Source organism: Sylvia atricapilla, chromosome 24 (assembly GCF_009819655.1).
Source record: "Sylvia atricapilla isolate bSylAtr1 chromosome 24, bSylAtr1.pri, whole genome shotgun sequence".
NCBI classification, from domain to species: Eukaryota; Metazoa; Chordata; class Aves; order Passeriformes; family Sylviidae; genus Sylvia; species Sylvia atricapilla.
The window spans coordinates 701,320-729,047 of record NC_089163.1 but is presented as its reverse complement, the minus strand read 5'-3'; the positions used below and the strand labels follow the sequence as shown (position 1 = coordinate 729,047).

Genomic DNA, 27,728 nt, shown 5'->3' with positions numbered 1-27,728 from the left:
AAGAAGTTAATTAAATACTAATTAGCTAATACTAAATGCTGTGCTACTCTGATGAGTAGCTGCTGTTAGTAGGAACAGGGTGTGGATTATACTCAAAATAAGATTTTTATTCATTTATCCAGCTCTCTAGATAGAAAAGATGGCTGCTCCTGAGAAAGATCCAGACCTGAGGCTCCTGCAGAAGAATCCATTGGGTAAGGACACTCCTTTCTCCAAAGCCCTGCTGCTGTTGGATCCTGTTTCAGTTTCTCTGAGGACACACGTGGCCCTCAGAAGATTCTCTACCTGAAGCCTTGTGTTCCAAGTCTTATTTTCTACCCTTGCCTGCTTTTTCAGCCATCATTTGATAAGGAATTTCTCCTTTAAGTTGTCAGCTAACGAAGCTGGGAGAGTTCTTTAGAGTTAATGCAAAAATACCTCTTTAACGTGCCCAGTTTTGCTGTACTGCTCCTCTTTAGTCAGAGCACCAGCTGGGTGTAACATGACCAAACCAATCAATGGGAATATAATTTACAGCTTCTGCATTCTGACTTCCTTACCCAGGTTGTTTTTCAGTCTCTTGTTGATACTATTTGACTTCCCTGTGCTTCTTCCTGCCCTTTCCTTTTGCAAAGGATATTTTTCCCAACAGGAACACAGGGGAGCGAAGCAAAGGGTTTGGAAGCGCTGGTAATTACATATGGCTTAATTAAAGCATAAAAAATCCCTGGGTTTTGGTTTGTTTTTTTTTTTTTTTTCTCCTCTCCAGACCCCAGCAGCTGCCAGAAGAGCAGGTTTTTGGAGGCTGAGTGGAAGAGGTCGGTGAAGTCCCAGGGCAGCGACAGCGGCGTGGGCACCTCCTGCTCCGAGGGTGAGGCACCCCTGGGCCACAATGTAACACCCCGAGGGCACAGAATGTCTGAAACCATTTCAAATCCACGTGTCCAGGGTGAGGAGGGCACTGGGTGTTTCTCTGAGCTTGGTTGTTGTCTCACTGCCGTGCTTTGAGCTGATTAAGCCACTCTTGGCGACTGGCTGGTTCTTGTTGTCCAATGAGGGATTTATCAGCACGTCTGTTGTGTGATGTTTTGGAATTATATTTTTTTTAGGGAATAATTTATAAGTGCCTTTGTGCAGAAGTGTTTGGCTGTGCAGTGTTAGAGCTGAGAACTCTGCAGCCTGGCCTTCAGCTGAGGCACGCTCTGTGAAATTCCTGCTCCCAGCAATCCTGTCCACCTGGGCTTTTTCTTCATCTTCATTGATTGTCTTTTCAGTAATGAGGGACTTTGTGGTATTCCTTAAAACACTCCCCACATCCCTGTGTTCCGGGGAGCCTTTGGAATGAGCTGTAGATCCTCATAATGTGCCAGAGAAATGGAGGCTTTAGCAGGTCTGGCTGTTGGAGGCATTGCTAGAAATATTACACCAGCACGTGTTTAAGTGTTCCATCAGGCCTCTCTCAGGATAATTAAACACCCATTTGGCAGGTGGGGGCAGGGGAGATGATTTCCCTTTGGGAAGTGGCCCCTGTGAGCACTGGTGATGTCACAGCTGTGTCGTAAGGTGACATCTGTAGGGTGACCTGCAGCCCTGGCTGCTGCTGGGGCACGCTGAGCTCAGTACATTAGTCAGAAATGTTGCTGTGGGGACCCTCAGCACGCTCAAGGAACTGATTGCAGCACCCCCACGTGAGGGAACTCGGGCTCCTGACAGTGACACCAGGGGATAAATTTAGGGGCTGTAAAAGGAAATGGTGCTGTCTCTTCTCTTTGCCAAGGTGAACGTGCTTGCAGCTGCCCAGCAGCATGGTGTTCTCTGGAGTTCCCAGGCACAGCCAAGCAGTGGCTGAGAGATTTTCTGCCCTCACTGCTCATTTTTGATGAAAGGAATTGAGTGCTTTAATGCAACAGTTCTCCTGTATTGTGGTTTTGGTCTTTGCAGCATCTGATTTGGGCTGTATTCAAATTGTAGTGTTTATTTATTGTTGTAGCAATGCTTGGAGGGTACAAACAGGTGGGAGGGGGACTTGTTAGAGCATCACGTGGGGATGGGCCTTTGGCCAGAGCCATGAGGAAATCAGCTGTGTGTTCCTGGGAGAAACCTGGAATTTCTGCGACACAGAACGTCTCGGGACGAGGAGTGGGAACAGGCACTTTGCTGTTTGCCTTTCTCAGCCCTTGCTGTTGCTGTATTGAAATCTGAGAGCTGCTAAGAATAACCCCGAGTTGCCTGCAGCCAGGTTTGGTGCCCCTCTGGCAGGACAAGGGGCTCTGTCTCACTTCCTGTGGCCATAGGTGAGAGCCATTGCCCCAGCCTTGGGACAGGCTCTTGCCGTGGTGTCCTGGAGGAGCTGGAAGGGCAGATCCTGGGGGTCAGCAATGCTGGAGGCTCACCATGGGCTCAGGGAAGGCTCCTGTTAGCTCTGCTCATGCTTTGGAGTCGCTGAGCTGTGGCACGGGCAGAGCAGGATCACGGGCTCAGTGTTCAGCTCAGTAAGTCTCAGCCTTTTTATTCACTATCAAGGACTTGATTTCTGAACCTAGGGAAAGATAACACTGTTGATTCAAGATTGTACTAGAGTAACTTACAAGGATTAAAAATATGGATTAAACTCGGGTTCTTCCTGTGGTGGTAGGAAAGGGTCAACAGGTTCCTGAAAGTTGTAGTGAAGGGGAGCGCAGGTGTGCCTGAGTCATGCTGCTGCTTAGGAGGACGTGTTCAGTGGGAAAGGAACTGGTTTTAAAATCATTTTGGAAAGCTCACTGGAGGATTGTATTTTCAGGACTGTAATTAGAGTATCTCTCTTCTTCTTCCCCCAGACTTTTGCACCTCCGGTAGCGGTTCCTCATTCCACCCCATCAAAACCCAGGTGACCATTCCAACAGCCCACGTTATGCCTTCCACGCTGGGTGCCTCGCCCTCCAAGCTGTGCCCCGCAGGGGAGCAGGGCTGTCCCCAGGGCTCTGCCAAGCCTGCTGTGCCAGCCTCTGTCCCAGGGCTGGCCAGGAACGGGGACCTGAACGCCGGGAAGCCCTCTCAGGTGCCACCCAGGGACCTCCTGCGTCTCTACGGGGCTGCAGGGGACACTGGCTGCGAGCACTCCTGGCCCCCTGCTGCCGACCACACCCGGCCAGAAGACGCCTGGAAGTTCGACACCCCTGCCGTGGAGCACACCCTTAACCAGTCTCTCTTTCTGGACAGTCTGTGCACTGACCCTCTGCACAGGTGCCACAAGTTCAACCCGAGCTCTGAGGCAGGGAAGGACCATTTCCAGGTGCTGCCAGAGAGCAAACAGGCGCCGGGGGCCAACGGAGCCTGCGAGCCCCGGGACGGGACGTGGCCCGGCGGGAGCAGGATGATGCCAGCAGGAGGACTCCAGGCCAACAGCTTCTATCCCAAACCTGTGGCAGCTCCCCCAGGCCGGGTTTGGCTGCAGGAAGGCTGCACTCTGCACCCCCACCAGGGAGTCTGCGAGCTCAGTGCCTGGAAGCAGCAGCTGGACAAAGTGCGGCTGCAGGTGGAGCAGATGCAGGTAGGCGGCTGTGGCTGTGTGAACTTGAAACCCTTCTTTGTCTCTTTAGTCAGGAATTGTTGTCCCCCAGACTGAGGAGCCAGGAGGAAAATGTCTCGTGCTTCTCCCTGAGTGGCACCCAAAGTCTCCTAATGGTCTGTTTTTACAGCCTGTGGTGTCACAGGTATCGTTTGACAGAGCAGCCCTGGGTTATGTTACAGGGCTGCACCACCTGCCAGACCAAGAGCTGAAACAGCCTGTCTGATAAAAACTGTGAAGAAAAAGCATGCCAAGAGGCTTTAACACTGTCTAGAATAGCTTTATTCTGCACCTAGGGTTAAGAAAGACTTTTTTTGAAAAAAAAATACATGAAAATAACAGCAGTTTATTAGGTGGAAACTGTTTGTTTACCACCTCCCACCAACTGTACCCTAACAGAGACAAATTGTTTCCAGCCAGCTAGCACAGTGATCTAAAATTATTTGTTAATCTCCAGTTGTGCTTGGGGAAAGTTTCTTGTTCTTGGACATCAACAGAGACTGAAATAGCTGTGCCCTGGCATGCAGATGAGCACACAGTGTGCAAAATAGCTCCAGCAGTGTTGCAATTACCCCTGTGGGGCACAGACCTCTCCCTCCTTGTTTTGTCCCCTCTTGCAGTTACAAAATGGAGGCACCTGCCCCCATTCCTCGATGTATTCCCCATCCCTGCCTGCACCTGACCCAGCTCAGTGGATCAATATCCTGAACTCCAACGAAAACCTGCTCAAGGAGAAGGAGCTCCTCATTGACAGGTGAGGCTTTGACACTGACATGTGGTTTAAAGACTCCAGTCCATGGCCATTTGGAAAGGAAAGGTTTGGAAAGTGCCAAGGAAGGCTCATTTCTCAGAGTCCCTTTTGCCCAGTTGATTTGTCTTGTTGCAAAGAACAATATAAGGGCCTTAGAGAACAACCTGAGCTCTTCTCTCCTCCTTGGAATTAGGATGATCATCCCTGAAGGACTTGAAGAAATTAATTTTAGTTACGATTTTCTGTCTTTTATAACGGATAAAAATTTCTGTTCATGTCATGATTATCTGGAATGTCAAAATAACTGCCTCTTTTGTTTAAGGACTTTCTGGGAGCTCCTTGAGAGCTTTATTTTAAATTTGGGTTTTGTAACTTTGGGCTGGCAAACAGCATTTCTCTTACCTAAGGCTAGTGGTGCATGAGCTTTTTGCCAAAGTAAGTCCTGATGAAAAGTATCTTCAGCATCTGGACTGTAAATACTTTTTCTTCCTTACTTTGAGTCATCTGTTCATTTCACTCCTAAGCTCCAGAGTCAAGCTGGATCCTCCAAAACCTGCAAGGCTTGTGTGTTTTATCTGCAGTCATGGTTGGGGAAAGGGTTTTGAAGGGAGAGAAGGGAAGAAAAGTTAATAAGAATTGTAAAAAAGGTCAAACCTTTATTTCTCTGCAGCTCTGAGCTGCAGAATTCTGCTTCTGCTCTGCTCGTCACTGTGTGGAGCAGCAGTGCTGTGTCTGTGGCACTGTTGGTGTTGTGCTGCTGCTCCCTATGTTTGAGAGGAGTGAATTGCCTGTTTTGTTACAGACAAAGGCAGCACATTTCCCAGCTGGAGCAGAAGGTCCGGGAGAGTGAGCTGCAGGTTCACAGTGCCCTGCTGGGCTGCCCAGCGTCCTATGGAGATGTCTACATGCTGAGGATGCAGGTACAGCAGGTGTCAGTGAGAAACACAGCCTGTATCCAGTGCCCTGCCCCTGCTGCTGAGCCAAATCATAAATTACCCCTCGTGTGGAGTTACCATCACCTCTGTGCCCCCTGTGATATCCTGAGGCCCTGTGGTTGCATTAAAGCTGTGTTGAGGATGCCAACACCTGGCAGCGCTGCCAGGTGCCATTCCAGAGTGTGTCAGATGGGCTGAGGGACGTTTGGGAACTGGGAAGGACGAGGACACACCAGTTTGGGCCAGTTTATAACCCCCAAATTGTGGGGCTGTCCCTGCCTGCAGGAGCTGCAGCGGGAGAACGCCTTCCTGCGAGCACAGTTCACAGAGAAGACTGAGGCCCTCAGTAAGGAGAACATTGAGCTGGAGAGGAAACTGGCTGCTGCAGAGGTGGATGTGAAGCTGGTCCGGGAGTCCCTGAAAGAAACGATGCAGAAACATGCAGAGGAGTTAAAGAAGCAGGAGGAAAGGGTATGATCCTGTTGCTCTAGAAATGGTGTTTTCTTGTCGGTGTAGTGCTGAGGTGAAGCTTTTCTGTGGTAATCAGTAACTGCAGGTCTTGTCTCATTATAGACTATGGTTTACAAGCAAAAGCTTTTCCTCCTGCAGTTAGGAGCATTTCAGTGCCTCCTGTTTTAACCCAAAAATGCCTGTTTTTAGCTAAATGAGCAGAAATGAGTTAAGGGGGTCTTGTATTTTGGTGTTGTGTGGTGTGCAAAAAGCTAAATGAGTGGGCTTACAGAAGATTGGGGAATAAATAAGAAATTAAATAAACTGAACTTGTTTGTGACTGTCCCTGCAGGTAAAGGGAAGAGACAAACACATTAATAACCTTAAAAAGAAATGCCAGAAGGAATCTGAACAAAACAGAGAGAGACAGCAGAGAATCGAGACCCTGGAACGATACCTGGCTGATCTTCCAACCCTTGAGGACCACCAGAAACAGAGTCAGAAGGTAAAACCCCTCTGAGCTGCAGTGGTGGCTCTTCACATACTTTCTCAGGTGACTTTTCTCTAGTTCCATTTCCTCCCCTTTTGTTGCAGCTGAAGGACTCTGAACTGAAGACTGCTGCCCTGCAGGAAACAGTGCTGGCACTGGAAAGAGAGCTTGGAGATGTCCAGGCTGCTTTCAGGGAGCAAGAGCTGCAGCTGGAGACCCAAAAACACAAAGAGATGGAGCTTCTGTCCACTGTGCACAGGTGGGAAGCAGGAATCAGCTTCCTGTGGGCACTGCAGGAGCTGCTGCACAAGGAAGGGGATGCACAGCCCTGGCAGGTGGTGGGCTGGGATGCAAACAGGGCAATCCTGACAGCTGATTTGAAATGAATTTCACTTCTCCTATTGTTTCCCTCCTTGAAGTAAAGGGGGAGAGATTGTAAATAAAACTGTTTTTCCCCATGTTGTTCTGTAATTGCAGCTTGCAGGACAAGCTGCAGCAGTATGCAAAGAATGCAGAGAGAGGACCCCCTGTCCAGGATGGGGAGAGGCAGAAAATGGAACACGACTCTCTGAAGAAGGAGTGTGACTGCCTCAGGAAGGTAAGGGGCTGTCCCAGTCAGGAATCACACGTTTTTCCTTCCACTGAGTCACACCAGGCATGCAGATGAAATGGGGGATTTTTAAATTGCACTGAAGCAGCAGTTCCTGGAATTCCAGACTGCAGGGTTGTAAAAGATGTTCTTGTGTGATAACCACACGCTTCTCCAGTAATGCTGGGGAGAAGCTGCAAAATGCAGAAGAGGGGAGAGGAAAACCACAAGAATAAAATGCCTCTGGTCTGGTTTTAGCTGATAAATCTAATGGTGCCTTTTATCCAAGTCCACTCCTAAGAGCCCCTGTGATTGGAGCAGTAAATGGGCAGGAAAGAGAAGGAAATGCTGTCCTACTGAAGGAGGATTCCTGATGGCATTACTGGATCTGTGTGGCCAGTTCTGACGCCTCTGTTTTTAATTCCAGATTGTGGACAAAAAGCAGAAGAAGATGGAGCAGTTATCCTTGCAAGTCAAGGTGAGAGGTGACAGGGAGGAACTGAGGACCTGAGAATATGCTGTGGAATGAGTCAGACTTACTGTGTGTCCCATGGTCTGTTCCAGAGCCTGGAAGAACAGGTGGCCCAGGAAGAGGGGACAAGCCAAGCTCTGAAGGAGGAAGGCATGAGAAGGGAAAATGCTCTGCAGCAGCTCCGGGCTGCCGTGAAAGAGGTCAGGGGGTGTTTGGAGTGCCACTGGATGAACAGTGGGATGTCTTTTAGCAAAGCCCCGAGCTGAGTCAGCAGCTGAATCTCTCCTGCTTCCCGCTGTCAGTGGTCCTGTCAGGGCTGTGAGAGGAGCCGTGCCCTGCTGGGAAGCAGGAGAGAAGCAGGCTGTGCCTCGGGAACTTCGTGGGGATGGGATGGGATGGGATGGAGGAGGCCGAGCTCGCCAGCTGGGGGCGGCAGAACTGGAGTCCAGGCAGAGCCCAGCCTCAGGGGACAGCCCTGGGGACAAGGCACAGCCACTGCTCAGGGTGCACAAGCCCCTGGAAGCTTTCACTGCAGAAACCTCTGCAGGGACAGTGCAGCTTCATGGAGCACTTCCCTTTGGATCCAGTCCCTGTGTGGAGTGACATTCACTCCTCTGGAGGGGCTGGGTGCAGAGCAGCTCCTGCCATCACAGAGCAGGGCAGTGGCAGTGGCAGCAGTGCCCCTGACATGGCGTGTCCCTGTGCCCAGCTGTCTGTGCAGAACCAGGACCTGATCGAGAAGAACCTGACGCTGCAGGAGCGGCTGCGGCAGGTGACAGCCCAGCCCCTGCCTGACACAGCCCACCTGGCCCAGGAGCTGCACGGGGAGCTGGCCAGCTGCCTGCAGGATCTACAGTCTGTCTACAGCATTGTCACCCAGAGGGCTCAGGGCAAGGACCCCAACCTCTCTCTGCTCCTGGGAATTCACTGTAAGTACATTTTCTTTGGAGTGACGGCAGAACAAACCTTTCCGTTTCCGTGCTGTGGCAGAATTAAATAACTCACACAGAGCATGGAAAGTTCTCCTCTTTCTGGGCTTCTGAATACTCTTTCTGTGGTTGTCTTGCTTCAAAGGTGCATGTTGTAATAACTGAATGTTAAGTAGAACCTCTTTTGCAAATGTGAGTTGGTTTTTCTGGCTGACTTGCAAATGTGTGTGATCCTTGCTGAGAACTGCATGTGAGGAGACTCCCTGCTCTGACCCCACAGCTGTGCAGTACCCTGTGAAGGAGAAGGATGACCTGCTGAGCCCTGATGGACTGGCCAAGAAACTGGTGGAGGTGAAACAGCTTCACAAGGAGGTGGAGGACTTGAGGACTGCAATTTCTGACAGATACGCTCAGGACATGGGAGACAACTGCATCACCCAGTAAAGAACACTCCCAAAGTAAGACAGGGAATGAAGACTTGAAACTCTCAGGAGTCTTGTGCTCCTACAACCCTAAACCTATTCAGCACTTTACCATCCCTCTGCTCGGGTACAGGAAGTGTGACTTATCTGATCTGTGAGGAATCAGGGGGTTTATTTGCCAGAAGTGTTCAGCTGCTGACTGGCTAACTGGGCTAATTCAGGGCTTCGGTGTCAGGCTTTGCAGTAGCTTTGATCTTGTGGAATGTGTTTTATGCTGTGTTTGCTGGAGCTGCTGTGGTCTCTGATGCTGGGAGATGAATTCTGGCTCGCCTTCCAGGCATGTCAAATGCTGAACGTGCAAATGTGACAGTTAAAATCGTGGCTAAAAGGAAATGTATGCCCTGGTCTTGCTGATAAACCTCCCTGTGCAGGTCCTGTGTGACCAGTGGGACCAGAGGGTTATCACAGTGCTTGTGGGAGATCTGGATTCCACAGGCAGGCAGGTGTGCCAGTCACACTGCTGGCATTTACTTACTGCCTCGGATTGATGGAGCAGGGTCTGCTTTCCTCAGGTAAATGCAAGCAATGTCTTTACTGAGGAATAAAGCAACACTAAAAGACTCTAAAAATGCTCCTCCTGGGCACTGTTACCACAGAAGCCTTAAGCCTTGTGTCCCCCTGAAATAACACTGGGAGAGGGCTGTGATTCAGACTGCAGGGGAAGTGGATTGATGCTGAAGTGCCTTAATGAGCTGGAAGAACCCTCTGCCCCCACTCTGCTCTGTGCCTAATGCATCCATTGGCAGGTGAGGAGCTGCTCTTCCCTCTCACAGCCTTTTAGAGCCATCACAAACAGTCCTGGGGAGCCCAAGTGTCTGTGGCCCCTGCCAGAGCCTCCAGGAGCCTCTGTGCCCGTGGGGACACACCTCTGCTTTACTGGGACAAAGCCATACTGGTCCTCACGTGGAGGGAGTGGCACAGGGAGCTCTTCCTGCAAGGCAGTGGCCACTTGGGCTTTGTCACAGCCCTGTCCCTCCTTCCCTGCTCCTCTGCAAGTAATGGGATTTCTAAATGAATCACTGTGGGATCAGTGTCACTGTACCACAGCCCTCCCTAAGCCCAGTGACAGCTTCACACTACTGAGTCTGAAACTTTGGTTTTCAGCTGGACTTACCAGCAAGATGCCGAGTTATGACAGGGAAAGATCCTTGCTGACACTTGTGTTGTTTGGCTGCTCTTGGTTCATGTTGGGGCTGTGAGCCCTGGGTTTGGCAGAAATGCTTTTGTTATTTGTGTTAAAATTTTAAGACCAAATCTGTTTTGTTCTCTGTGTTTGGCCACCATGGGGCATGGTGGCAAGGAACTGGTTGGTTTGTCCCACACGGGGAGCACGCAGCAGTGTGTGCCTGGCCGTGTCTGTGTGTCTGTCCTGCTCTCCCTGGGTGTTCTGTTCCTGCCCGTGGCTGTCCCCAGGCTGCTGGGGCTGTGTCCTGAGCACACACATCTCCAGGGCTATTTTTGAAGCGGTTTGTCCTGACTGCCAGGAGCTCTGCTGGCTCCTGCAGGTTCTTAGGGGGTTTGGGCACCATCTCCTTCTCCCCTTTGCTTTGGGGGTGCAAGATCTCATTCACGGGTGCTGAGAGGGGACAGGTTTGCCCTCTGCCCTTGCAGAGGTGGTTCTGAGATGAGATTATTGTGGCTGAAACCACCTCAGCTGCTGCCTGGGGCTGTCCCAGGCCGTGTCCTCTCCTCATCCTCCTGCACAGCTGAGGGTGACCCCCGTGCTCTTTGCTGCTGGTGCTGGGGAAACCTTGGGCCCTTTGCTGCACAGCACCCGGGGCCAGGGCGACAGGACGGTGTCCCCTTCTTCGTGCCACGCGTGTCCCCCGCGGGTCCCCCGCGTTGTGCCCGCTCCCGCCGGGCTCCGTGTCTTTGTACCAAACTCCGTCTCAGCGCTTGTTTGTGTCGAGTATTTGCAGTATCGAATAAAGCTGCTCTGACCCACCCGTGCGAGGCCGTCCTGCGTGGGGAGGGAGAAGCTCTGGGGGCCGGTACCGGTACCGGCGGGAGCGGTACCGGCGGCTCCTCATGTCCGGTGGAAGCGGTACCGGTGGTGGCCCGTGCCCGGCGGGAGCGGTACCGGTGGGTGCCCGGCGGGAGCGGTACCGGTGGGTGCCCGGCGGGAGCGGTACCGGTGCCACCCCGCGCCCCCCGGGAGCGGTACCGGTGCCACCCCGCGCCCCCCGGGAGCGGTACCGGTGCCACCCCGCGCCCCCCGGGAGCGGTACCGGTGCCACCCCGCGCCCCCCGGGAGCGGTACCGGTGCCACCCCGCGCCCCCGGGAGCGGTACCGGTGGGTGCCCGGTGGGAGCGGTACCGGCGGCTCCCCGCGCCCCCGGGAGCGGTACCGGTGGGTGCCCGGCGGGAGCGGTACCGGCAGCTCCCCGCGCCCCCGGGAGCGGTGCCGGGGCGGTGTCCCGTGGCCGGCCCCGCAGAGGCCGCATGCCCGGGCCCGCCGGCCCCATTGGCCCCCGCGGTCACATGCCGGGCGGCGGCGGGGCTGCCGCTCCTCCCTCCATCGCTCCGTCGCTGCCTCCCTCCGCCGGGCTGAGCGCTGGGAGCGGCCGCGATCGCACCATGAGCACCCTCAAGGTCTACAGCACCTCGGTGACCGGCTCCCGGGAGGTGAGCGCCGGCGGGCAGGGCGGGCTGCTCCGGGGCCCTTCTTCCCGGGGGTGGGCGTCTCTCTTCCCGGGGAGCAGCGAAGCCCCCCGCCCCATCCTCCGTGTCCCCTCCCCTGCTGGCGCTGCAGCGTCCCCATCTCTCCCCAAAGCCGCCCCTCCGTGCCGGGTGTCCCCCCACGCAGGCGGGGTCCGCACCGCGGGCGCTGTGCTGAGCCTGTGCCCACCCCTGGGCTCCTCTCCATCTCCCCGTAACCTGCCTCTCCCACCCGCCTTCCAGATCAAATCCCAACAGAGCGAAGTAACCCGAATCCTTGATGGGAAGAACATCAAGTACGAGCTGGTGGATATCTCCCAGGACAACGCTCTCCGGGAGGAGATGAGGGCGAAGGCAGGAAACCCCAAAGCCATCCCACCCCAGATCGTCAACGGGGACCAGTACTGCGGGGTGAGGGCACTGAGGGCACTGCCCCGGGGGTGGCACCCGGGGTTTGGGTGGTGGAGGATGTCCTCCTGTCCTTGGCTTTGCTGCAGATGTGCAAGATGTGACTTGTACGTCTTGTAAGTTATCTCTTGGGAGGTGCAGAGACCAGGTGCTGCCAGGATTTTTGCCTTGGGGAAAGGGACCAGGCGGGGAGGGGCCTTTGGGTGGCAGTGGGGCTGTGCCCACTTTGTCCTGTCCTCCTCGGGTGGTGCCGGGGCTGTGGAGCAGTTTGTGCCGTGGGCTCAGGGCCCCTCCTGCCCCGTGAGCAGCGTGTGGCGTTTCCCTGCAGGATTACGAGCTCTTCGTGGAAGCTGTGGAGCAAAACACTCTGCAGGAGTTCCTGAAGTTGGCCTGAGCCCTGCTCCCCTCCCATCCTGGACTCTACCTGCATTCCTGGGCGCCCTCATCTCCGACCACCCTCACCTCCTCCTGTCAGTGCTGTCCTGGCACCGTGACTCGTGTCCCAGCACAGGGAAAAAACCACGACCAAAACTCCTCATTGCAGCTGCCTCCGACTCCCTCCTGCCTCCTAACCCCGAAATCATCTCCGAGGGATCCAAAGAAACGTGTGACGCTCGCTTGGCCTGTGAGCAGAGCTGGGCCTGGCTCACGGCAGCTTCCAGTGCCTCTGTAAACAGCAAAGCCTCCGGGGCTGTGCGAGGTGTCCCTGGCCCTCAGCCCCCTCCTCTGCCTCGGGAGGGAAGGGCTTAGGGCTGCACGGTACTTCCCACTTCTCCCAGTTGCTGTTAAAATTGTAAATTCTGCTGCCTCACTTCCTTTTTTTTTCCCTCTTTTTCCCCTCCTCTTCATCTCAACTGCAGAGATTATGGCAACTAAGTAAAGGGTTGGGTTTGTGTTGTTTTTTGGGGGTTTTTTTTGTCTTAATTTAATGCAAAAATACTGCACAGAATTGGGGGGCCCGAGTGCCCACCACGGTGGAGCTGGGGACAAAGGCTGTCCTGGGAAAATGGGTGGGGCAGGCAGCAGGATCTGTGCTGCTCTGGCCGCCCTCCACCCTGAGCAGGCTCCCTTGTGAGCATTAATGGCTCAGGGCTGCCCCAGAACAGCTGATGCTCCAGCTGTCCAATCTTTCCTCTTTGAGTTGGCTTTTTTGCAATCCTGGACCAAGTGCATTTTGTTTTCCTGCCAAAAAGCAAGTTTATAACCAGTGTTGTCTTCCGAGATGCTATTAAATGTTACTGTACCTTTCACGGCACTACTCCTGCATTTCTTTTAAATTCGGTTTTATTTTGGCTACAGGTTAAACATCACCCTACCTAAGGATGGTGAGTCATTTCCAGCTGAGAAGCTGAGTGGGTTGTACATGCTGTTGCAGCCCGACAGAAAGATCTTAACACCTTAGATTGCTGCTGCTAATCAAAGGCTCACAGGACGTGTCTGAATGTCCTACGGCACAGCAGTGACAGGTACCAGAGCATTCCTCTCCTCTGCGTGGTGACAGGGACAGCCTGGGGCAGGGACAGCCTCAGCCCGATGAAAAACAAACCCCTGGCACAAAGATTGCCCAGACCAGGTACAGAGGGGCAGGGGAAACAGCTGCTCCTGACTCTGCTACAGGTGGGAAAAGGAGGAAGCTGAGGGAGAGCTGTGTGGGTTGAGTCACTGCTGTGGAAGCAGCTGGTTTGCTTCCAGGCTTTGAGTTGTGCAGCTCTGGTCAGAGGTGTCCGGGAAGAGCTCTGGGTGCCCTGAGCTCCCACGGCAACCGTGCCTTTGAAATCTAAAGTGGAAATTGCAGCTGAGATAAAGGGTTTTATTGGGAGCCTTTAATGAGGGCTGGGTCTCTGCGAGGAGGGAGGCTGCCAGAAGGGCCTGCCTCGCATGAGTGGGAGTGTTGTCAGCTGCGAGTCAAGTGAGAGCTTGTCACAGCTGGAATGGGAAGAATGTGCTGGGGAAAGGGAAAAGTGCAGCCCCAGCCCACGGGAGAGGGAGGAAGATGCTTTATTCAGGGCTCGGCAGAGACGCCGCGGAGGGATTGTGCTCGTCTCCAATGACACGGTGTCCTGTTGCAGCATCCAGCGCCGGCAGGGAGGAGGAGGAGGAGGAGGAGGAGGGCGGGTTCCTCCAGGCTGAGCCTGGGCCCCGCTGCAGCTGGGGGCTGTCCAAGGGAAGGAGCTGTGCACGTACAGGAAACCCAGCAGCAGGATCTCCCGGCTGAGCCGAGCCTGGCTCAGCCCCAGCGCTGCAATGGCTCAAGGCCTTCAGCTTTAGCTCCAGCACAGACCGTGGAGCTGAGCCTTTCGTCCCCTGGTGTCAGTGCAGGTGAAATCTGTGGGGAGCAGCTGTGTGTAGGAAGCAAACTGCCCCTGGCCATGTGTCCATGTGCCCATCCCGCTGCTCCAGAGTCCCTGAGCACAGCTAAGGAACTGCAGTGAAGCTGCCAGGGGTCAGCTCTGTAACCTGCACAGAGATGAGGAGCCAGGCCTGGAGGCCAGGTGAGCTGCTGGAAGTGTCCCCGTGTTGGCACCCACCTGTCCTGGGGAACAGCAGCCCCTGGGAGGCAGCAGGACAGGGCCTGGCCCTCTCTGCCAAAGGGAGAGGCCAAATGGCTGCTCCCAGCTCTTCTCCATCCCGGGTAATGGCACAGTGAAACTAAATCTGGAAAGAAAACCTCTCCCTTTTTCCCAGCCAGGGCAGGTTGGGTAAGGTGAGAAGCAGCTCCCTCCCTGTGCAGGGCTGGGGCTGAGGAGCTCTCAGGCTGTTTGCAGCCCTCTCCCCTCCTGCTGGGAGGGCTCTGTCCTCCGGAGCAGCAGCGAGGCACTGCGGCCCAGCCCACATTCCTGCAGGCTCCTGGAGTTGTCCCTGTACACCCTCTGGGGAAAGGTGCTGATGATCTCATACGAGTCCGAGTTTCCACCCCTAGGAAAGAACAGCACAATCTTCTGCTACTCACAGGATCCCCCAAAGGTTTTGCTGAGATGCTTTGATCCAGCTGTGGTTATGCAAGAGCAGAAAAAAAGGGCTTCCAGCCCGAACTGCAGCCAGCCAGGCACGGAGCAGCCTGTCCAGCTGCAGTGGGGAGGAAGGAGGCTCATGCATCCCGGCAGCACTGAGCTCATCCTGGGCTCACACCGAGGCCAGGGCCTGCAGCAGGAGTGGGAAGAGGGGAGAGCAAAGAGGGCCCTCAGCCATCTGGAACTGTCCCCAACAGGCTGAGGGAGCCCTTGTGCAGCGTTCAGTGTGCTGGGACATGGAGCTGGCTGAGCCAAGCAAAGGCTGCAGCTCAGCTTCCAGCACCCTGGGAAGGGTGGCACAAGGTGGGTGAGTGCTGGAAGGAGGCAAAGGCAGCCATGGCCTGGATCTGATGGCAATTTTGGAAGGACAGAAGAAGTTTATTTCCTGCTGTGTGGCAAAGGTGGGTGTGAAATGCTCTGAGCTTCTCAGGGCCGTGGCACTGCTGCCTGGAGAGTGTCAGGTGGGCACGGGGCTGGGGCTGTGACCCAGCTCAGGCTGCTGTTTGAAGCTCCAGGACTTCCAGAACCCTCTGTCTGGGGTCCCACAGGGTGAGGCAAGGAGGGGAGGGAGTGGTGGAGTACCTGATGTGGGCGAGGCGCTGGCGCAGGTCCCCGATGGTGTCTGTGAGCTGCAGCCTCACCTCGTACGTCTGCTCCCCGCTCTCGGACCTGACACGCAGAGCGCAGGACTCAGGGCCAGGAGCCCCAGCCTCCTCAGCTGGCTTCACCCTGGGGACCACAAACCCCTGTCAGCACAGCAGGGAGCTCCACTCAGCAGGCACAGCCTCCATGACAGGACCAGGGGAGAGAAATTCATGTTTGGGAATGTCCTTGAGGGGAATGAGGCCCTGTCTGGCCATGGGCAACCAGACCAACCCACTGCCCAAACTGCTGCTGTGCTTTCCCAGCCTGAAGGTGCCTTGAAGAGGGTTATGGACCTTTTTTAGCTTTTTCATTTTAAACCAGGGCTGTCTGGTAAGTACTTCGCCCTACTTCTTTGATTAAAAATAATCTGCTTGGGCTTTTTTTTTCCTCAGCTATTTGGGTCTTGGCTTGCCAGAATACTGAGTGGAAAAGTGCTGTTAGTGAGACCTCCCACCTGGGCATCACTTTCCTGGGGGTTCTCCCATTTAATATGACTGCAAAGAGCTCCTTCAGTGGTTTCAAACTCTCAGGCCTTGGCTGGCTGTTGGGAAAACTTTCACATAAATAAGTGACATTTTTGAACAACTGAAGCTTTTTGTTAGAGATGTAAAATATGCCACGAAAAATTCAGTGGTTTTCCCAAAGGACCAAACTTGGCCTTTTGTCTAACTATTTCTAAGGTCTAAAAGGGGAAACTCCATTTACTTCCTCAGTGGAACTCCCTGAAGAGATGGAATAGGAGGAAGAGGAGATGCTGTCAGGGCAGGGGGTGGGGGGCTGTACCTCTCCAGGGCAGCCAGCCCAGCTGCTTCCACCAGGAATTCCTTGGTGCTTTGTTGCCCATCAGAGCCCTGCAAGCAAAGCAGGTGAGTGTCAGCCCTGCCTGGGCTGCAGGGAGAGCAGCCAGTGCCAAGTGCCACGTGTGCTCTGCTGCAGCCTCTCTGGAGGTTACACGGAGCTGGGAGAGGCCCAAGGAGGGGCTGTTGGTGCTCTGCAGGGAGCCGAGTCCAGAGAATCGCCCCTGGTCCCCTCCTGGGGGGTCTGGGGGTCCACTCATACCTGTGCTGCTGCTCCAGCCATGCCTTGGGCACTGCCTGCACTCCCTCTGTGCTTCAGGGGCCTCTCAGGAACCTGCTCCGAGGAGGTTTTGGGACCTACCAGAGCAGAGGGGGGATCTGTCCGTGTGTGACCTTTGTGACAAACATTTTGGCCCCAGAAGAGGCTGATTTGGTGAGAGGAGAGAGCACAGCAGCCGACAGGGAGAGCTCTCGGCATCCCTGAGAGCAGCTCTCGGGTTCCTCCCTTCAACTGTCCCACTTTCTGCCCCACTAAATGTTTGATTGTCAACAGCAACAGTGAGAAGAGCACAGCCTGCTCAGGGCACAGCTGGGATGCACAGCAGGCAGGCAGCTCTTACCATCATTTGTACAGACTTGGACACTTTTTCACTTTCTAAGGGTGTATTTGTAGGTGTCCATTCCTTTTTGCTTGGACAATTTGTTTTTTTACTGCTTGGCTAAAGGGGATATTTAGCTTTAGCATCAAAGTGACTGAGCACAGTTGTGTGTAACCAGGCTGCTGTTTCTCATGAGTGATCCACATGATGGTGACTTGGTGATGCACCCACAGACCTACTGATTCCTGTCTCTCTGTTTGACTTCCCAACCCTGTCAGATATTGCTTACACAGACTGCAAGTGTCTAGAAGCAAAATGAGGAATCTGTGGCCTTTGATGTCCCATTTTCTGTTGTGAAAGTCTGAAGAGAAACTGTCCCATATTCAGTACAGTCACGGTTGATTTGGCTTGACAGTATCTACATTTTTGGAATGAGCTTGCAGGAGAAAGGAGCAGTGTTTGCAAGCAACTCTCCCCCCAGGCCTGCAGGGTTACCTCAGCATCCTTTGATGTGGTGAAGGTGGAAGGAGCTTGGCCTTTCAGGAAGGCACAGGGCAGATATGGCTTTTGGAAACCTGCTGAATTTCTGTTCTTTTATTACTTGCCACGTCTCATTCTTAAGCAGGACTAATGCTGAGAGGATCCTGTGTGTGCTGCTGGCTCCCAGCTCCTGAGGCAACACCAGCCCCTGACCCAAAGTGTTGTTTTCCTTGCTGAGACCCTCACATTCCCCTCCTACCACCTGCACTGCCCTGGTAAGGTTTAAGAATCCTCCTCCTCAAGAACGAGCTGCATTTTTGGGGCAGGTTTAAGCCTTTACCTGGGATCTCGGAGGTTTCCTGCACTTTGTTGGATTCTGAAGTACCCACCACTTGGCCAAGGCCAGGAAAACTCCCTGGAAGGTCTGGCTTCTGAAACACCTCGTCCCTCCTGTCAATGACCTGTAAGCAAATCTGGCTGTTGCACAAGCTCCTCTTGCTGCATCAGGGCCCAAGAAACCACAGTAATGCCAAGCAGCAGTTGTAAACCCCAAACGAAACCAATGATGCACAGGTTCTGGGGAACCTCAGCCCCCAGAGCTTTGCACAATTCCCCTTCCATGTGACTTTCAAACCTCCCCAGCTCGCTCCAGCTGCCCTGACCTTGTCCGGTTCATGCACTTGTGCCCTGGTTTCTCCGTGGCAGAGGGGAAGTCCAGCCTCTGCTTGTGCCTGCTGACATTTCTGGTGCTCTCCAAGACCTAGATTTGAGTCCTCTGAGGCTCTCTGCCTGCAAATGCGGCCTTGACTCTTTGCCATTTCTGAGAAATCAAAAACTGGGACCCAGGACAACCTCAGGTGGCCAAATCCATTTAAACTGTGGCAAAATAAACTCTCATTACATCCTCTTTAAAAGGTACTTGTTCAATCTCACGTTAAAAGCTTTTCCAGGGGAACTATTTGAGAACTTTCCCCCCCTCCTTTCTGTGTCAGAGCTCTTAACTTCCTGCATGTGCTGCTTCTCTTACAGAGCCTGCTGTCCTCTCAGAAGCCCTGTTCCAAGGCAGGTTCATTGAGGCACAGAAACCCTTAACCCTTGATGCTGAAGCAGTTCCTGTAACGGCTGCTGCAGGTGCCCCCCGTGCCTCCTTTTCCCCAGACACCTGCACAGCACCACAAACCTCAGCCTCCCCGTGCTGTAGGGACCATCCAGAATACTGCTCAAAGAAATCCTGAGCTCTCCTGGGTATCAGGAGAGCGATTTGTGCCCAAAAGCTGGGCGTGGCACTTGCCTGCAAGGGGACACCGTCGGGGTATCGTGGCTGCAGCTCTGAGGGGAAGTAACCATCCATGATGTCCTGCAGGTATTGCTGAAACAGCAGGAGAGCTCATGGTCACACCTCGGGCTTTCTGAGCTCAGGACTGCTCTTTCTGCTGGGCTGCTCCCGTTTGTGATATTGTGGCCAGGCAGAAAGGTCTGCATCAAAGACACGGGATCTCCCTCTCTAAAAATTACTGCACGAGACATACAGGGCTCTAAAGGCACTGTGGGGATGCGAGTGTGCAGCTGGGCTGCTTTGTGGGACTGAGATGAGCTCGGAAGCCTTATCTCCTTCCCTGGCAGGGTGACTGCTGCTCTGCAGCCCGTTCCATACCTGCGTGGCCGGGTGCCGGTAGGGCCGGAAGGCTCCGTGTCCCATGACGATCCCGTTTCGGTACAGGGTGAGGAGGAGGTGCTCGGGCCGCCTCAGCCGAGCGCCCCAGGGCGTGTGCTCGATCTCAGAGCTGCCCTCTCCCACCAGCGAGTTCAAATACTTAATGTTCTCCAAGACTGAATCAAAGTCAATCTGGTGTTGGCAATCCACGGCTCCACCTGTGGCAGAGGGACCAGAGTTACTGGGGCAGGGCTGGTGGCCGGGCAGATTTATCTGTATGAATTTGAGGTGTGTTTGAGCCCTGACATTTGCAGGCTGCCTGTGCCTTGCCCTTCACACGTTCACAGAACGTGGTGCAGCCTTTTTGGTGTGGAGCAGCGCTGCCAGGTCCAGGCAGGCGTGTGCTAAACCACAAGGGCAGGGCAGAGGATGCCGTGCTGGGGCTGCAAACTCAGAGCTCCAGAGAGCTCCTGGAGCCCACACTCAGCCCCTGGCCTTGCTGATCCTCTCAGGAGTGTTGTGCTGTCCCTGTGCCCTGCAGGAGGAGGAACTGCAGGAGTTGGATTAAGCAGATTGGATCAATGGATCAGGGCCCAGGTGCTGAGCAGGTGCCAGTGTAAACAGAGGCAGCTGCCTGCAGCAGGGCAGGGACTCTGCCAGGATGTTTGTCTGGCTGTTTGAGGGTGGTGGGGTGAAGCAGTAAAAGGGTTGTGATGGGACAGAGGAATGAAGTCAGAAGAAGAAACAAAAGAAAAGGTCTAAATTGAGTTAAAGTCCTTGGTTGTTCTGCTTTTTTTACGAGTTGCTAAAGGACAATGCGGAAATACGCTTGAAAAGGGGCAGTGAGCTGAAACCAAAACTGTTCCTGCTGATCTCCCTCTGTCTGTCCCCTCCTGCATCTAAGGGAAGGTCTAGTCTAACATTTGCATGGTGGTGAGGAGGCAGCATTGGCTCTACAATCCAAATAATTTTCTTTTTTTTCTTCAGTTACCACTTCCTAAGGAGCCACTGCCAAAGCTGTTTGGACCCCAGAGAGCAGAGTCAGGCGGTGGCTGGGAGGAAAGGCAAACAACACTCCCTGATGGAGCCAGGCTCTGTGGGTAGGTTACTACAGCTCCTGTGTACACAAAGCACCTGATTCCCTTTTCCACCCACTCTGTGTCAATGTCATTAGAGCAAATGTGCAGGGTTTGTGAATTCTGCAGGAAACAGCTGATGTGAGGCGTCCTCCTGAAAGGCTGACTCATCAGGTTCTTCCCCCAGAAGGGTGCACAAAATACAGGAATATAAAATGAAACCTTCTGCTGAGCTCCTGTTAGATTGCTCTGTGTCTGTGTCCCTGAGAGGGACTGATGTGAAGACCTTGGCACAGGATCCCAGATCCTGAGGTGTTGGTGCTTATCTACTCTCCCTTCTCTGGGCATGCAGTGGGAGCTGGAGCAGCAGCTTCAGCCAAGAGTGCTGGTGCTTTACCCTTGCAGAGGCTCCCTGCTGGCAGCTCCTCCTCATCCTGGACTGATTCTGCATCTTCCAGCTGGAGCCGTGTCTCTCCAACCCAGATCAGACCATAGTCATTCAGGAACCACTGGAAGAGCAAAGACAGGTCAGTTTTGCTGAGCAGAGCTTCAGAAAACTGGAAATGGGAACCTGAGAGTGCTCAGTTGTGGCTGTGAGAGGCAGAGGGAGGTGGAAGAGATTGTCTTGGGGCTCCTTGGCCCTGGCAGGCAGACAGACTGTGGCAGGGCAGTGATAGCAGCTCTATCAGCTGCAGGGAAAAGGGAGGAGGAAAGATTTCTAATCTTGGGCAGAGGAACTGCCCAAAGACTGCAGGAGCTGAGCATTTCTACAGCCCTGGAAATCAGAATGAAGCTTGCAGGAGGCACTGATGTTTGTGTGTTTAAAACCTTCTCCTGCCCTCCTGCTCACATCCAGCCTGCTCCTTCTTCTCAGAGGTGAAGGGTTGTGATGATCAAAGGAGCAGCTTGAAAAAGGCCAAACTGGGACTGCAGTGATCTCAAACCAAAGGGTCAGCTGGCTCAGGGCAAGCAGAGCAGCCTCACCTCCATCTCCAAGACCTGCCTCTGCAGCTCAATGCACCTCATTTCCAGTTCTTCTGTGGTGTATGTTTCAGGAGCATCTGTAAGAGAAAACCTGATGTTTCTTTGTAGATCCTCCAAGAAGAGCTGTGGATGAGCTGTGTCACACAGGGCAGAGCCCCAGCAGCACCTGCCTGTGCTCAGTGAACCCACAGGACACAGGGGCTGAACGTGACAAGTCACCCTGCAGTGGTTTTGACAACGATGCTGACAGGCTAAAAGATAGTCGTGAACAACCCTGGGGAAGTTTTATGCTGTGGGCAACCATGCAGTGGAAATTGCTCGGCTCCCTCAGCCTCAAGGAGCCCAAAACGAGCAGGTGTCTGAGGCTGGATGCTGAAGTCTTGAGACGGCAGCACGGGGAAGTCACGTGTCTGTGGTTTCACAGGTTCTTGGTGTTTTGTGCTCAGGAAATGGAGAACTCACACAGCTCAGCCTGGCAGGAAATGTGTGTGGGCTCCAGCTGCGGCTGGAAAGCTGCTGGATTCAGGGGCTGAACAGGGGAAAAGACCTCCAGTGACTCACTGAAAGCTGGGGTCAATTTGGAGCTAGGCTGGACCTGGAATTCTGTGGGAGACTCCACGTGGGTTTGTGGTTTCTCTCAGCTGTGAGGAGCAGCTTTCCTGCCTCTTTGAACTCTGCACTGTTTACTGCTCTTTGGTTTCCTCACTGTCCTCGGGTGTCTGTTGTTGGCTTCACATTCGTGGAACTTAGAAAATAGGTCAGGAAATGATGTTTTGCACAACATCAGAATAACAGATACAAGTTGAAGTGCAGGTCTGCTTTGGGAAATGGTCCCTCTGTGTAGCTGTGACCTCTCACCATGGAGGCTCCTGGGTTTTGGAGCCAAGGACAGCTCAGAGAGGTCCCCAAGCCTGCTCAGAGCCCTGTAGCTCTCCCACAGGTGCCAAAGGTAGAACAATTTTTACCTTCTCCTTCTCCTTGAAGAGTCTTTATCCTCTCCTCGAGTTCAGCAATCCTCCTGTCCTTCAGGGGCAGAACAAACAATGACCTGGGTCAGTTCCTGGGCCTCAGCACCTCCAGGCACAGTTTGCACAATTAGTCAAGGCTGGTGCAGGTCCTGTCACCCCAGCCAGGGACTGAATCACCTCACAAACACCTTCATTAGGCTCAGATGAGGGATGGGATAAATAGAGAACTCCAGGAAAAGGTGACCCATCTCCCAGTCCTCCATCTGCTCAGACCCATGGGGAGGGGCTGATCTAGAAACCAAACCAGCATCTCTGCAGCCTCTTCTGAAAAAACCTCCCAAACCAAACAAAAAAAAGGTATTTGTCCTAAGCTTTAAAAAGATATTTACTCTAGTCAGTGATGCAGAGAGGATGACTCTGCTGCGTGAGCAGGGGCTGTTTCAGAAAACAAAAGGGGGAATGCACCACCACAGGGGGAAAAAGAAAAATTCTGAAGCCAAAGAGCTGCTGATCTTAGTGCCACGGTGCTGAGAGTCACTGCTGCAAGAAGTCCCAGCAGAGACTGTCCCCACTGCCACCCCAAGGCCTGATCCCACTGCTCTGTTGCTTTGTAAAGGGCTCATTTGGGTAATTAACAGCAGGCCACCTATGAACTTCTGAGCCCACACAGGTCTGAGAGGTGGAACTCACATGGCAGGGCACAGGGCAGGCTCAGAAAGAGGCTAACTCTTACTTTCAGCTGGATTTCCTGTGCTTGTTTCTCTATTTTTTGTTCCAACAGAGAGATTTTTTCTTCCAGAGAGGACGCGAGCCCCACGTCAGTGTGACCTGAAAGCACAAACAGCTGTGAGCAGGGCTGGGGTTCCCAGGGCACCCCACACCAGAATTCCTGCTCTGCCACAGCAGGGAGGACTTTTGGGTAGGAATCCCTTGGTTCCTGGTGTCACCAGCTCGTTGTGTGATGGGGGCCACAGGAATGGGTCTGGCACCAAAAAACTGATGGCCCAGAACCCTCAAATCACAAAGGGGCTTTACCCTCCATGTCCTTTTTCAGTGCTGTCCCCTGGAGCAGGAGTGGAGAGTGCCTTTGTCCTAGGAGAGAACCTGGCCTCTCCTGAAAAAGGAAGAAAACAGGTCAAGTGTTTGGACACAGCTTCTCCAAAAGCAGGTAAGGAAATATCAATATTGTGCTGAGGGAAAGAGAGGGCAGGAGAGAGCAGGTGGTCCATCAATGCCATCAGTATTCCCAAATTTCTGGGGGTGTGTGGGTGCTCCTCAGGAGCCAGGACCACGGGAAGGCAAAATCCCAGCAGCTGCAAGAGTGAGCACGAAGTGGAGTTTGCAGAAAGAGACCACAACACTTGCACAGAGAGGCATAAAGTGGTAACATCGAGTTATTTTAGTGGGAAAAAGAAAAAAGCTCACAGTGCTCTGCAATTATCAGAAGCAGCAAACTTCTCTGGGAGCAAAATGGGAGATCTTGTTCTGAAATCAAACAGGGAGGATGTGACGTTAAGTGGAACTGTAAAAATAGCCAGTGTTCTAGGGCTGGTTCAGGATGTGGAAATATCTTGTTATTTGTCTGGTTTTGGATACTTGTGAGGGAGAGAGCTGCATCTGTTGTGTAAAGGGTAATAACAACCTTCCCTGTGAAGATAATGACCTTGGACAGCTCTGCCTTTTTGAGCACGAATAAGAGGGGATAACATATGGAATAAAGCACATCTTCATTAACTTTGGGGGTGTTTGTTCAGTGGATTAATTTTCTAAATATAATTGAAAAAGCTGTGGAAAAAATCAATCCCAAACTGTACGTTTTTGTGATCAGCCCATCCTCCCGGCCTATACAGCCTCGTTTTCCGTGCAGAACGGGCAGTTTGAGGGACGGAGGGGCAAAAAGGGGCTCAAAATAGCGGCGATACCCAGGGGGTGATTTGGGAGAAGAGCCCTGGGAGGGGGAACCTGCCAGAGGTGGCAGCTCTGCCCGTACCCGGGGTGTGGTGGGGAGACCCTGGGAGGGGGATACCCAAATTTGGGGGTGGTCCGAGCCCGGGGGGTCCCCGCCGCCCCTGGGCCCTCACTCACCCCCCCGCCGCCATCTTGTTTGAGGACGGTTGCCACGGCGACGCTGGGGCCGCTGCGATTGGTCCGGTGCTGGTCACGTGGTGAGCGCTGGAGTTCCCGGGAACTACCACTCCCAGCATGCACCGCGCGCGTTCTCCCGGGATGCGGACCCCGGGACCGGGACAGGACCGGGAGTGGGTCCCGTTTTTCTCCTCAGCCCCACTCCGGACATACACACCAGCCTGGCCTGAGGCACCTCACGCCGTGCAGCTCCTCCCGATCCTCTCACCTGCTTCCTTGGTCTCTGTTTTTTCACCTGGGCACCGCTCTTGGCCTCGCCGGTGCTCTGAACTCCAGGCAGCGTTGTCACCATCCCGGGAGCCTTTCCTGGGTGTCCTCCAGAGCAGCTCCTCTGGGCTGCTCTCCAGGGAGCTCGGCCTCGCCAGCTGGGGATGAGCAGCACAGGCCAATTATCCCCCCAGTTTTCCCTCCTTTGATGGGGCGTTCACAGAACCACAGACTGGTTTGGGCACAAGGGATCTCAAAGCTCATCTCACTCCCATCCCCTGCCATGGACAGGAACACCTTCCACTATCCCAGGTTGCTCCAAACCCTGTCCAACCTGGCCTTGGACACTTCCAGGGATGCTGGCTGTGTTCAAGAGACTTCTGTTTCCATTTGCCCAAAGAGCAAAACCGAGCTAAATTTGGTGAAGCTTTTCTGCAGAAGAGCCCTTGGCTCTGGGCGGAAGCCGACAGGGAGATCACCATGATGTGCTTCACCACCACAAACCCAGACAGCAGGTGTGTATTCTCAGCACGCTCCAGTGACTTTATTCATTTCAAACCATGTTAAAATAACCAGATGCCTTTTGTTTCCTGCTGCTGCAGGATGAGGGAGCTCAGAGATCTGCTGTGAGGAGATGGATTTCCCCAGGTTAAAGGAAGCATTTCCCTGATCCTTTATTTAGGATCTGTGACTCAAATCCCAAGGACACCTTGGCTCCAGCTCCACCTGGAGGGAAGGAGGTTTGTTTCTTCCAATTTTGGCTGCAATTTGGACTGCCCCGGTGATCCAGGGAGGGTTTCAGTCACTCTTGGTCCTGGTGGCTGTGAGGACAGAGAGACCCCCAGGGAGAAGCAGAGCCTGAGGGGTTTCAGCCTTTTCTCGAACTTTTTCTTTGGGCATGCACCATTGCGTCTTTGTACACACAAACCCAACTGTAGTCCTTATCTGTTTCTCCACTGTTTCCATCCATGTTTATCATCCTGTGTTCATCCCTTGACATCCTTTTATCTTATTTTGCCACTTAGTCTTTAAGCTCTATTCAGCGACTCCAGGACAACTGAAAATTTGTGTTCTGTTACTTATCCCAGGGAGCGGGAGCTGCTCTGGTGCCAGGGACTGTTGAGAAACCGCTCCAGGGGCTGGAGATTCCCACCTCAGCTCTGGCACCTTTTCCTCGCAGCACAGGCAGCGTATAAACGACTTCCCCAGATGCTGTTGGGAAGTGAGGTGATTGGTGGTTGGTGGTTCTCGCTGAGCTAAAACGAGGAGGTGGATGAGGAAGTGTCACAGCAGCCATCGAGCCATGGCCATGCCGCCCCTGCAGCGCTCCTGCCCGCTCCTGCTGCTCGCCCTGCTCGGCCTGTGCCTGGTAAGGACAGCGCCGGGGTCCAGCCACCTCTGCCCAGGGCTGGGGAGGGTTCAGGCAGGGGGAAAATTCTGCTTTCAGCTGGAAAAACTCCGGTTTTTGGGTTTCTCTTTGATTTTAACCGCCGTGATCTTACCCAGAGCTTTGCGCTGTGGTGTGGAAGGTCCAGACATTTCCATGTGGTGCTTTTTGAAAGCGTTTCTTTAGCTTGAGAGTCCCAGTGACGTCTGTAACCCTCACACTGAGCTCTCCAGCCCGTCTTCCAGGCTCTCCTTGGCCCGCTGGCCCCAGCCCGTGCCTGCAGTGGGTTGCTGAGTGTGGCTGCCCAGAGGGGACACCGGGCTGTGCTTTCACCTCTCCCCAGTGGATGTTATTTTCCTTCCTGCTGGGGGGCTCAGTCTGAGAGCCATGCTGAGGGATGTCGGGGCTCTCCAGGGTGGTTAGGGGTGAACCCACCAGTACTTTCGGGGAGCACGACGCACTTTGGGGCAGCTTTTGGGATGAATTTTTCCCTACGTGTTGGTAACAGGGCTAGATCTGTCCGTGCTTACTCCACTCATGAAGTTCCACACAGCTGCAACCTGCTGCTGGTTCCACAGGATCCGTTTACATTTTGGGATTCCTCCTCTGTAAACCAGGCAAAAAGGATAAGAGTGTGGCAAAGGGGCAGAGTTTTGGGCTCCGTTCCTGGTCCTTTCCCATCTCTGGAGGGACCCTGAGGAGAGGTGTAAGCCAGCGTGTTCCACAGTGGGGAAATGGCATCACTTTTCCAGCAGCCAGGGCAGCGTTAGAGAGGGAGAAAAGCGCCCTGGAACGGCTTGCAGCCGCCCTGTTTGCGGTAGCCGGGGTTGGGGTCCCTTCCTCCCCTGCCCCTGGCTTCTAGCACGGGCATTTCCCACACCCCACCGCCTCCGCACCCACACGGCCGTCACTCGTCACCACTTCCTCGCAGCAGCGGGAGAAGCAGAGACCTCTCTCTGCCTTCCACTTCCCCCCTAATTTCTAAAAATCCCCCTGGTTAGAAGCAGAGTAGTAATTCCAGGGAGGGCTCGCTTCCCTCCCCGCGTTGGGACAAGCCCAAAGCCAAGAGCTGGAGTGTGAAGGGGAACCTGCCCGGGGTCAGGAGGCTGTTTGTGCTGCCTGGGCTGGGGCAGTGTGAGCACTGGAGTGCCCCGGCTCCTTTTGCCCCATCCTGCGAGGGGTCTCAAGGCTTTCACCTCCGCGCTGCTGTCGGGAGGGATGGCTGAAACACCTTTTTTTTTTGTTTTCCCCAGTCCCTCAGCCAGGCGGCCGGTGAGTTATCTCCTCCGAAAGGTCCTGCCCCGAGCAACAGCACGACCAGCAGCGGCCTGAGCGCGGCCTGCGGCAGCCCGCCGCTGCTCTCCATGGCGCTGGGGGTGGCGGCGGCGCTGCTGCTGCAGCTGCGCTGAGCCCGACGGCCCCGGCGCGGCCCCGCTCCTCCCGCACGCTCCCCTGGATCATTTGCCGTCGTATTCAGCCGCCCCCCGCTCGCCTCGTCCGCCCGGCCTCCGAGTCAGCCCCCCGGCCTTGGGGAGCGGAGCAATAAACGCGCTGGTGCCGAGACCTCGGGCTCGTCTCTGCCTTCTCCCGGTTCGGTAGCGGGGCTGACGGGGGTGTGAGGGCTGGAGGGGCCGGGTGCGGGGAGCAGGGCCTGGATCCCCGGGTGTGCCCCGAGTGTCCCCTCAGGCCCCCGAGTGTCCCCTCAGTGTCCCCTCAGGTCCCGCGGCTCCGGGCGGGATCCCCTCACGCCGCCTCACGCCGCCTCAGGCAGGACCGGGCAGCCCGCGCTCCGCCCCGGCCAATCCCGCGGCAGGGGCTGCTGCTCGCAGCCAATCCGGTGCCGCCAGCTCCCGCCCTCAGCCAATCACAGCCCGGCGGCGTTAATATAAAACCGTGAGCTGACGCGCGCCTTTTTCTGCGGGGCGCGGGCGCTGCTGGGAGCGGACTCGCTGTGTGCTGCGAGCTCTGCAATATTGAGGGACTTTTACTTTCTTCAGCGTCCCTTCCTGCCACGCTGATCTTAACATTTAAATCCCTCCTGTGGCTGCCTGTCCTCCTGCCCGAGCGGGTACTGGGGCAATG

General features: G+C 54.4%; 3 protein-coding genes and 1 long non-coding RNA gene across 6 annotated transcripts; 3 read left to right on the top strand and 1 right to left on the bottom strand.

The window, feature by feature from the left end:
* The first annotated feature begins 112 nt into the window (after positions 1-112).
* On the top strand, positions 113-11,568 carry CEP85 (centrosomal protein 85). 3 transcript variants are annotated; one of them, XM_066335043.1, is made up of 13 exons: positions 113-194; positions 749-850; positions 2,799-3,511; positions 4,150-4,283; positions 5,083-5,200; positions 5,501-5,686; positions 6,018-6,170; positions 6,260-6,414; positions 6,633-6,753; positions 7,172-7,222; positions 7,309-7,416; positions 7,926-8,145; positions 8,426-10,426. In XM_066335043.1, exons 1-13 carry the CDS (start codon positions 140-142, stop codon positions 8,587-8,589), a joined length of 2,280 nt encoding a protein of 759 aa, XP_066191140.1. In that variant the 5' UTR covers positions 113-139; the 3' UTR covers positions 8,590-10,426. The 3 variants fall into 3 exon arrangements, with proteins under 3 accessions (XP_066191140.1, XP_066191139.1, XP_066191138.1); XM_066335042.1 differs by lacking the exons at positions 113-194; positions 749-850 and adding exons at positions 1,659-2,471; positions 11,529-11,568 and having other exon boundaries at positions 8,426-8,603; XM_066335041.1 differs by lacking the exons at positions 113-194; positions 749-850 and adding an exon at positions 1,662-2,471.
* SH3BGRL3 (SH3 domain binding glutamate rich protein like 3) lies at positions 11,062-12,943 on the top strand. Its single transcript, XM_066335076.1, has 3 exons — positions 11,062-11,252; positions 11,529-11,696; positions 12,022-12,943. The coding sequence occupies exons 1-3, from the start codon at positions 11,070-11,072 to the stop codon at positions 12,085-12,087; spliced, it is 417 nt and encodes a 138-aa protein (XP_066191173.1). The 5' UTR covers positions 11,062-11,069; the 3' UTR covers positions 12,088-12,943.
* Positions 12,944-14,147: 1,204 nt separating this feature from the next.
* UBXN11 (UBX domain protein 11) lies at positions 14,148-22,949 on the bottom strand. Its single transcript, XM_066335319.1, has 13 exons — positions 22,943-22,949; positions 22,641-22,819; positions 21,905-21,962; positions 20,940-21,016; positions 20,353-20,464; positions 18,880-19,097; positions 18,517-18,594; positions 17,566-17,686; positions 17,321-17,323; positions 16,409-16,503; positions 16,130-16,200; positions 15,287-15,436; positions 14,148-14,609 (listed from the first exon to the last, which is right to left on the bottom strand). Exons 1-13 carry the CDS (start codon positions 22,947-22,949, stop codon positions 14,444-14,446), a joined length of 1,335 nt encoding a protein of 444 aa, XP_066191416.1. The 3' UTR covers positions 14,148-14,443.
* Positions 22,950-25,301: 2,352 nt separating this feature from the next.
* On the top strand, positions 25,302-27,061 carry LOC136371186 (uncharacterized). The gene is made up of 2 exons (XR_010745293.1): positions 25,302-25,628; positions 26,900-27,061. It is a non-coding gene; the product is annotated as an uncharacterized lncRNA (long non-coding RNA).
* Positions 27,062-27,728: the final 667 nt, after the last annotated feature.

Excerpts from the sequence above, each read along its gene's own strand:
- CEP85 (XM_066335043.1), top strand. The coding sequence starts at position 140 with ATGGCTGCTCCTGAGAAAGATCCAGACCTGAGGCTCCTGCAGAAGAAT. Across the intron at positions 851-2,798 it reads GGGCACCTCCTGCTCCGAGG|ACTTTTGCACCTCCGGTAGC; the intron begins GTGAGGCACCCC and ends TTCTTCCCCCAG. Across the intron at positions 7,417-7,925 it reads TCCGGGCTGCCGTGAAAGAG|CTGTCTGTGCAGAACCAGGA; the intron begins GTCAGGGGGTGT and ends CCCTGTGCCCAG.
- SH3BGRL3 (XM_066335076.1), top strand. The coding sequence starts at position 11,070 with ATGCCCGGGCCCGCCGGCCCCATTGGCCCCCGCGGTCACATGCCGGGC. Across the intron at positions 11,253-11,528 it reads CGGTGACCGGCTCCCGGGAG|ATCAAATCCCAACAGAGCGA; the intron begins GTGAGCGCCGGC and ends CCCGCCTTCCAG. Across the intron at positions 11,697-12,021 it reads ACGGGGACCAGTACTGCGGG|GATTACGAGCTCTTCGTGGA; the intron begins GTGAGGGCACTG and ends GTTTCCCTGCAG.
- UBXN11 (XM_066335319.1), bottom strand. Across the intron at positions 20,465-20,939 it reads GGCAGGTCTTGGAGATGGAG|TGGTTCCTGAATGACTATGG; the intron begins GTGAGGCTGCTC and ends TTGCTCTTCCAG. Across the intron at positions 19,098-20,352 it reads AGCAGGGAGCCTCTGCAAGG|GTGGAGCCGTGGATTGCCAA; the intron begins GTAAAGCACCAG and ends CCTCTGCCACAG.